This window comes from Branchiostoma floridae, chromosome 13 (genome assembly GCF_000003815.2).
Source record: "Branchiostoma floridae strain S238N-H82 chromosome 13, Bfl_VNyyK, whole genome shotgun sequence".
Lineage (NCBI taxonomy): Eukaryota > Metazoa > Chordata > Leptocardii > Amphioxiformes > Branchiostomatidae > Branchiostoma > Branchiostoma floridae.
Genome location: NC_049991.1, coordinates 5,483,965 through 5,493,403, shown reverse-complemented (window position 1 = coordinate 5,493,403; position 9,439 = coordinate 5,483,965). Strand labels below are relative to the sequence as shown.

At 40.9% G+C, this 9,439-nt stretch overlaps 2 protein-coding genes across 3 annotated transcripts in view; one reads left to right on the top strand and one right to left on the bottom strand.

The window, feature by feature from the left end:
• The window catches only part of LOC118429056 (nuclear pore complex protein Nup85-like), a 14,123-nt gene extending 11,234 nt beyond the window's left edge, over nucleotides 1–2,889 (top strand). Inside the window, exons 18-21 of the mRNA XM_035839404.1 lie at nucleotides 387–486; nucleotides 1,027–1,078; nucleotides 1,590–1,715; nucleotides 2,547–2,889. Coding sequence (XP_035695297.1) covers nucleotides 387–486; nucleotides 1,027–1,078; nucleotides 1,590–1,715; nucleotides 2,547–2,645 — 377 coding nt within the window. The 3' untranslated portion in view covers nucleotides 2,646–2,889. The remainder of the gene's footprint in view (nucleotides 1–386; nucleotides 487–1,026; nucleotides 1,079–1,589; nucleotides 1,716–2,546) is intronic.
• A 1,143-nt stretch (nucleotides 2,890–4,032) lies between these two features.
• Nucleotides 4,033–9,276, bottom strand: LOC118429057. 2 transcript variants are annotated; one of them, XM_035839406.1, is made up of 5 exons: nucleotides 9,215–9,276; nucleotides 8,823–8,888; nucleotides 8,157–8,301; nucleotides 6,348–6,520; nucleotides 4,033–5,597 (listed from the first exon to the last, which is right to left on the bottom strand). In XM_035839406.1, the coding sequence occupies exons 1-5, from the start codon at nucleotides 9,245–9,247 to the stop codon at nucleotides 4,302–4,304; spliced, it is 1,713 nt and encodes a 570-aa protein (XP_035695299.1). In that variant the 5' UTR covers nucleotides 9,248–9,276; the 3' UTR covers nucleotides 4,033–4,301. The 2 variants fall into 2 exon arrangements, with proteins under 2 accessions (XP_035695299.1, XP_035695298.1); XM_035839405.1 differs by lacking the exon at nucleotides 9,215–9,276 and having other exon boundaries at nucleotides 8,823–8,981.
• Nucleotides 9,277–9,439: the final 163 nt, after the last annotated feature.

The window sequence follows — 9,439 nt, the reverse complement described above, 5'->3', positions numbered from 1 at the left end:
TGGAGTTGTATGTAGGGGGCATATGGTAATGTTGGGCAAACAACTACCAAATATGGTTATGTAGCGGGCATATGCTAATATGAGGTGAATAACTACCAAATATGGTCATAATGATAAATATATGCTAATGTTAGGCGAATACATGTAATGTGGTTGTTGTGCACCAAATATTTGGTGCACAACAACCACAAATGGTCATGTAGAGTACACATGCTGATGTAAGGCAGATAACTACCAAATATGGTCGTATAAAGTTGACCTGCCAATGGTCGGCAAATGCCACCAAATATGGTCATGTGCAGAGGAGAAGACATTGTCATTTTAAGTTATATGAAAAGTGGTTAGATTTTCAGCCAATGGAAGTTTATTGTCTGTCATCCCTGTAGGTAAATACCGCGAGTTCCACCGCCTTCACGAAGAGTGGGAGTTCAAGTCCGCAGCCAACCTCCTCCTGCAGCTCCTGACCAATAGGATGGCTCCTAAGAAGTATGTCAGTTATTTTGACCATAGAAACTTGATTTTGATTGGTGATACTTATTGATTTGGAGCTGTGCCCGTTAGAAAAGGATGTTCCTTCTTTTGACGGCTAGGTAGTGGTGCAAAGAGAGCAGGGTTGGACAAGTTATCTAAAATTCACTTGTCCTATCGGGCAAGCACACAAACAATTTACTTGCCCGAACCAATTTTTCACTTGCCCAAAATTCAAATGTCACTTTCATAAAATTATGAATTTTCACTTCCAGCAAAGGAATTCTTACTATTGACTCTATTTTTCTATGTTGACCAATGCTTGATGTCATGACTGTAAAATGTAACAAGTATATGTATATCAAAATCTCACTAAATGGAAAAATCTTACTTGCCCGATTGGGCAAGTAGGGTAGGTCATGCACTTGCCCGAACAGCACTTTCACTTGCCCTGGACAATCGGGCTAGTGGACTTGTCTAACCCTGGAGAGAAGTTGCTATATACTAGTATATGAAGTTATGAACCATACCTGAGGAAATGTTGTATTGTTCCTGCAGGTTCTGGTTGACATTACTGACTGATGCCCTCCCACTACTGGAGTCTGAGGAAGTAAGAAAACATTTTCTTCTGTTTTATTGCTGATGATGTCTGAGTTGTACACTTAATTTTGTTTGTTTACCTCAAGGCATATCACATCAGGTTTGTACTGAAGAGTGCATTATTAGCTGCATATCTGGACAGATTTATTTGATGCAACTTCAACATATTAAATTTCTTGTGCACTGTAACAGTGGGGGTTCAAGTAGCGCTAACTAACCATGCCAAACGCCTGTCAGGCTTTTGGCTTGATCAGTTAGGCTGCTACTGTTGTGATTTGGATGACCCGGGCTCGATTCCCGGGTCGGTCAGGATATTTGTATATATTGTTTCTTTCTGTTTTACTCTCCCCTCTTGCGTTTCAGCACCCTGATATAAATTTTGATGCATTTGGGGTCTTTTCACTTTGGGGTGACCTTAACCATGTGAATCCCCATAGGCGAAATAGTGTGTTCTTTATTTGAATTGTGATGGACAGCCAGTTCTGATTGTAGATCTGAATGTTGTTGTGAATGTCCTACAGGTCATCTTCAGCACCCAGCAGACATATGAGCTGATGAACTGTCTGGAGGACATCAGTCTCTCCTTCAGGTCATCTGCATATCTCCATGGAGACCAGCCTGGCGACGCCCAGCTCAAGCCCACCAAGGCATGGACAAATCTGTTATCTTAGTACCTTTGCCTAGAAGGTTATGTTTTTGGTAGTGTTTGTATGTTTGTGTGTATTTATGTGTGTATGCGTTTATGTTTGTTTGTGGAGACCTTAAATTATTTAGATTTTGAGCTCCCTGGTGGCTAGCTACGGTACTGCAGTGGAACTTCCACATTTGATATCTCAAGTTCTGGTATTGGGAATGTTTTTCAAGGGTGTCGGTACTGTTTAGACTTACAGTTTTTTTTAGCTTCTATGTAACATGACTTGTTGTTGGCTCATGGATTGTGGTAGCAGAACAAAGTATTAGTGGGCGAACCCCAGGGAGTATGACGCGGGTACATAAAATAGTACGGATAAACTTGTTGAAGGAGAGGTAAAAAGCCTTATTTGAGGGGCAGCCAGATATAAACTGTGCTACGTGGTCACGGAAGGTGTCGACTCTGACACTGCTTGGTTTGGATTGTGAAAGTTTTCTATTTTGTGTATAAATGCGCCCCATTACGCAACTGCCTTTCTAGCGTGAGCCGGCTGCAGTTCTGTGACCTCCACAGAGGGGCATTTCAAAGAGGGCGTGAGAAGACGATACGCTGACAGCATTTTTTTGTCTTTTAATATTTTGTGGCTTGTACCTTCAACTCAAACATATCCAAATTTGGTATTCCAAGTAAGTGCACCCTACTATATTTTTTAATGCGTCGAAGACAGTCACCTTGAGGCCCTTAACTATAGAAATCCCCATAGGCCAAAAACTGTGTTCTGCTACCTTGTCCTTCAGTTGTTTTTGTACTTCCGGGTCATGCTGAGTTTCTCATCATGCCTCTGCAGGGTCAACAGGAAGTGGAGAAGCAGAAGCTGGACCTGATCAGACTGGCCCTGGCGAGGAACCTGGCACGTGCCATTCTGTCTGAGGGGAGCCTGGAGTAGCACACATTTTGTTGGACCTTTATTTTCAACTTGTGGACCAAATAGAAAAAGATCTGTATGAGATGCAAGTAAAAATGGTACAAGCTTGCTTTAACTACTACCACATGAAAGACTGTTTCTTGATAAGCTTGTGTATCAAATTTTCTATATATTTGTATCAAACATACTCAGCATACTGGTACCATGCATATAAAATGTGTAGTTGTGAATGTCGATGTTTAAACCATAGGATTTGATACAAAAAGTCAAGTATCTCTGACTATATCTTTACATTTTTCTACTAGCTTTTGAGATTGATTTAAATTGAATGGTCAGATACATTGTATCTATGTGCCATGCAACATGTACATATGGAAGCTCACAGAGTAAAGCTGTGTTCTTATGTTAGTTTCACATGCAACCAAGATGGTAGTCAAAACATGTATACTCCTGTAAAGACAATACAGTTTCCCTACAAATTCAGACTCAGTTGTCATCTTTATATGTGTAGTTAGATTGGCATACCAATAAGGTCATGTTGTTTTGATAAACATCAGGTGTTTCCAAAAACAAAAAAAGTTTTCAACCATGCTCTTAATCGTAGCTACAAAAGGAGCAAATATATGCCATAGATAGAAAAATGTTTGAAATGTTAACATCAATTCCAAGGTCAAAAAAGTGGAGTGTGAATTCAGAAAACAAAAATTAATCTTTTGTTTCATAGACCATACTCTCCTATGTGCATGTGTGTATGTGTGTGTTATAAAGAAAGAGAATTATTGGTAGCACGTCACATGGCATACTAGGAGTACTACAATTTATTTATCTTTCTTATTCTTGAAAATGAAAAGTTAACAGACTCATTTCAAGCAGCCAGGGAGAAAAATCGCACCAGAGTCACATGCCTGGTCCTTACATGCTTGAACACTAGAATGCTTGTATGTGCCAGCAGACGGTCTCACAGCGCCCCCTATTGATAATAGTTGATGTGGCAACACGTCACAAATTTATTTCAATATCCACCATTGATAGGTTGCGCTTTGAGACCATGTGTTAGTGTTGCAACTTTCAGATTAGCCAACGGCGGATTGTTTACTGGAACAAATAATAATGTTTTATCGCAATTCTTGTTTATAGATGGGAACAAGGGTTTCATGGTCCCATACCCTTACAATGTGTCCCTTACCCTGGAGAGCAGATCCTCTGGCAAGTATAAAATTCTGATTGACCAGGTATGCTATTGGGTGACATGTGGCCACATCTTTTGAGAATATGCAAAAATCAATACGCGCGCGTATGTCATCCGTAAAATTAGTGTGGCCTAACAGGTTTTTTAGGGTTATTCCATTTGAAAAATAAACGAACACCCTTTTAAACCTCATTGGTCCAATGTACAAGACTATACAAATTGGGATATTTTTCCTTTAATTTTCTGTAAGGACCCTTCACAAATTCAGAAATCCTCTTGTTCGGACATTCATATAAATTTCTCTTGGACATTGAGCATTTGTTTTTTTTTAATATTTGCCTGACAATGGAATTCTTTTTTCTCTTTAAGAAGCCTGAATATTTGCTCTACTTCTATGCAACTGTAACGATTATGCACGAAAAGATTCCACAAATCTGGGACCTCAAAAGAATCAAATATTTTTTTGATAATATTGTACATGTTCAGTCCTAATCTATTGATATGTCCAGTTCTGCTTCCTGCTGTTCTTCTCCATTGTTATTATTTGCATCATACTCTTCGTCAAATTCGTCTACCACAGAGAAGTTGATGTTTTCCACCGCTGCTAGCTCCCCCAGGTAGTCCAGGTCCGTCTTGCTCAGATTGTCACACTTGCTCACAACCACTTCGCTGCAGTTCTCTGCTGTGTTACTGTACATCAATGCCTCGATGGTTTTCCGTGTGATGCCATGGCACTCGATCAAGTCCAAAGTCTCGAGAAACTCAAACTTGTTACACTTCATCACATCGGACATGAAGTCATCCGTGAAGCAGTGCACGTACTCAAGGCGCAGTGATTTCAACTTTGGGGCATTTTTCAGCACTCGCTCCAGCTGGTATCGGAGAGACTCTTGTGGTACGTTGTCTTCAAGGATGTCGAGGTGAAAACTTTCGATGTTTTGGAGAGCAGAGTCTTTTACTTGCCAGTATGGCTGTGCAGCAATACCTTGTACATTCGAAAATACTAAACTCTTCACCATAGGACAGCGGTCTACAACAAGAAGGATGTCCACATCCGAGAAATCAACAAGCATTACCCTTTCCATCTTAGCACCAACTTTGCTCAAGAAGGGGACGACGTCGCGATGAAATGAGCCATCGTCGAGCTCTGGGTTGGAGTCTGCAACCACTACATGAGTCAATTGGGAAAGACCAAGCAGAATCTCTTCATCCATGTCTGCCAACATCCCTACATTAAGCACAAGATCTCTCAGGTTGGGACATAACATCAGACCCTTGATGTACGAGGCAGGTGCCAGTGTGAACACTTTCTCTCCTGGTGATTGCCTGGCAATCTCTGATGTGAAGTTGATGTAGTCCAGTTTGAGAGGGAGCAATGGAAGATTGTGTAGAAGACACTCCTGGTAAATGCCGTACACGACAAGCCCTATGTTGTGCTCAGTAAATACACTTCTCAGCTCTTTCAATGCTCTGATCACATAGGACACACCAAAGAGGGTGACTTTGGCTAAATCGTGCATCCACAGTCGAGCGAGCTTCTTGCACCCCTCCCCGGATTCCCCCAAACCACACAGCTCAAACAAGCCGATGTCTGTGACATTGGTACTCCTTATTCTCAGTTCTTCCACTTCGGGACATCCACGGGACAGAGTTTTCATGGTGGCGTCATCAGCTTTGGTGTAATCGATGTCCAGCACCCTCAGATGGGCAAGATTTCCTGTGATCAGCTGGATACTCTGAACTGGCAGTTCTTTGCAGCTGAACAATGAGACGTCTTCCAAGTTCTGCAAATAAAAAAAAAACATGAAAATTTGTGATTCATTCACCAGAAAGAAGCAATGATGAAGCTTAAAAAATTTGCACATGTTAAATTCAATGCAAGAATTTGAATAAGTATGAAAATGAATAACACAATTTTGTGTATATTAGATAAAGGCTTTTCAGTGAAGTCTTAATAATCACAACTTGAATCCCACATTGACCATGTTTACGAGTACTTCAATTACATTGGTATGTTTTAAAGATGTACACTGTCATCCAAAATGGTGAAATGAAAAAAAAAACTGTATTGAGAAATGGTGAAAGTACTAGAAGTATGTAAAATACAAAGACTTTTGTGAATAATTCTATCTGTTGAATAGATTTATTAGGTGCTATTTCAAAAATAAATCAACCATACAGTAAGTGTTCAAGGCAGTTGCAAAATGAGCACATATATGCCATAGACTAAAAAAATACATCAGAAAACACATCATAGTGTTATAGAATGCCAACATCAATTCAAGGTAGAACAAAAAGAATACATTGTTTTGTATTCCAATGCTCTGTGTGTTTGGTCATGTGTTCAACCTTCCTGACTTGGATTTCATAAAGGAAGACAACGTTTTGGGGCTAAACTTTTATCTTATTTGCTAATCAGTTTGGAGTTCCCAGACGATGATATCCAAAAAAATCAAATCAACATGACCTAATAACGATAAAAGAGTGCAGCAATTATCATCTAGGACTCGAGAATATGTATATACGCAACTTACAGGGCATCTCATAGCGATGAGTTGAACAGTGTCAACATCAAGGACTTTGGAATTCAAAGAACTTTCCAGCCGCAGACTCTTCAGACTCTGGTGTGCCACATGCTCCAGGTGCCAGGCTTGCAGCTGTTCGGTCTTGACCAGGTGATCAAGTAAATCCTGGTACAAATCTGCACCTGCAACATAAATTATAATCTCAACAACACACCAGAGGTCATCTTTGTCACTTGTTAAATCTATTGGATCAGGGAAAACTTGCCAACATTGTAGGACATTTTTGCTAAATCTAAGGTAATGTCACGAGGGTGTCACGAAGTGACAGCGTGTTAAGTCACTGTTAACCCCTGGTGTGGGGAATGTCACCGGACTAAGTGGGACCAGATGTAGAGGGGTTTGAGAAGGGACACGTATCAGGGTAGAGGATTCCACCGAGAGACGTGGCAGGGAAAGGACGTGTCCACTTGATCTCTGAATAAAGTTATCATCTCCGCAACATCATGCCTCTGTCCTGATCCTTGACTTGACTCACTACCATGCCACCGTGACATCAACACTAAAAATAAGCTGCACCAGACAGATTTTACCTGCACCACACTGAATGTAGGAACTATGGATTATGCTAAAACTGTTCAGGAACCATTGCTATTTTTTCTTTTATACTTTATAGGTGGTAATAGTTAATGTAGCTAATAGCTAATAGTAATCCACATACACCTACATCATATGATATTTATGTATAAAATCCAGTACATAAACTGGTCAGTGCAGGTAGACACCAGAAATACCTGCATAGCTCCAATTTGACCATATGACCTGCATATGCAAGTGGTATTTCGAGTCTTAACAGACCAGGCTACACTTCCTAAGGTACTAGGTGTGCATAGGGTTCTATAATGCACTTTTCTGAGAAACAACTGGTACATCACTGAACATACAGCTTAAAGAATTATAGCTTAAAGAATTACAACCAGTGTGTTTTGTCTTTGAAGAATTAAGTTTTGGCAATACAGCCAAACCTGTCTATAGAGGCCACTCAAGGGACTGGGAAAATGTGGCCATTATAGACAGGCGGCTTCGATAGAGAAAATGCTGATCAATTGTCCACGAGCAATAAGTTGCACATTATTTCAGTACCCACTAATATTTCTTACCAAGTAACAATGTCTCGATCGTCTCAAAACTCAACGAACTTTACAAAGTCAAATCTACCGAAAATGATTGATATTGCCAATTGCGCAATGTTGGTAAATTAGCTGACAAAAACTTGTGCTCTAACGTTCAAGGCACGCGTAACTCCCGCAGCGGTTGTAGCCAGCCCAAAATCATTTTCCGTCCCCTCAATTTTGAATGAAAATGAGCGCCAAAGGCACAGTGTGCCATTCCAAGGGGGATCCGGGAGCATGTTTCCTCGGAAAATTTTGAAATCTAGACCCTTTGAAATGCCATTTCCTGCATTTTGAGCTGTAAATTTTACTGGACCAGTAGACTAAAAAAAATTACACAAGGGTTTCAGGCTGAATGTTTTTTACATATCCATTTTTGTCCGTCACAGAGGACAGAATGGGCAACATTTTTTTCCGTCCCCACCTGCAAAATTCCGTCAAAGGACGGAAGGACGGGTGCTGGCTACAACGTTTATTAACCCTGTCAGACAGTAACAGTCCCGCTACCACCAAGACTATTTCTTAATGCTTATGTCAATGGGAAAAATCCAAGGGACCAACACAAAGTGACTGCAATGGCCAGGTGGTCGCTATGAAAAGGTGACCGCTAATACAGGTCTGACTATAGCAGAACAAGGCCTTTAAATACAGAGGTTGTGTGGCTGCTTCTCGCTGGTGATCTTAGGAAGCCATGTGGCGATGTGTGGCCTGCTCCACTCCTCCTGGGGCAGTCTACACACCACATCCAGGCACGACGTTTGGAGGGTTGGCGGCGACTTCAATAAAGGCATCCTCTGGAAAGAAAGCATACGTGCTTATTTGCATAATCCCTCTGATTGGTTGCCTTTCATAATTGGGTTAATTAACCACCTGACTGTGGCGTGCGGGAACAGGTGTAGCGCTGCGGCTAGGAAACAAAGCCCGTCCGGACATTGTTATGCAAATCGAAACAATGGTCGAGACTCTACGAGGGCTGTTTACAATTTCGGGGCCTTACTCTTTGAAATATTATCTTACGTTGACTTCTATTAAACAGTTTGTAGTCAACCCGTGAAGATTGGGAATGATAACGTTCTACTAAAATGCTCGCCGGGGTAGTCTCTCAGGGTTGGAAAAACAAAATAAAACAGAATGCCAAAATGCAAAGCATGTTCAGTCAAACCCTCCCCAACAAACTAGGCCTGTTATTTTACAACCTCCTTGCTTTGACTATCAAATAAAATGCCAATTTGACCGAGATATTCAACAGCGAACAAGCAATATCATGTATCAGTACTGTTTTTACAGGGACCAAAAGAGTACAAAACCTACGTACCAAACAAACTGCATCCAGAAACTCGCTGTTTGTAAAACCGCGTGTTCTGCTAGCCAGCCTGCGATCCTTCAATGGTAGCAGAACACAGTATTTATGCGCGACATGACGCGGGTACATAAAGTAGTACGGATGAACTTGTTGGAGGAGAGGTAAAAAGCCTTATTTGAGGGACAGCCAAATATAACATGTGCTGCGTGATCACGGAAGGTGTCGAATCTGAGACTATGATTTGGATCGTGAACGTTTTCTATTTCATGTATAAATTACGCAAATAATGCAACTACCTTTCTAGCAACTACCTTTATTGCATGCTATGTTACACACAGTCACAACTTCTTAATCTTCCTTCTTCTTGAAAATGAACAGTGAACAGATCCATATTTTCAAGCAACCTGGGAGAATAATCGCACCAGAATCACATACATGGTTCTACCATGTTTAATCTGACAGCCGACGGTCTCACAGCGCCCCCTGTTGATAATGGCTAATTTTGCAATACGTCTTGCGGAACGTTGCAATATCCACCATCATTAATAGGTGGCGTTGTGAGACCGTCTGTTGTGGTATATGTATTTAGACTTGTCAATGGCACATTATATTCCTTGTTTGAATACATT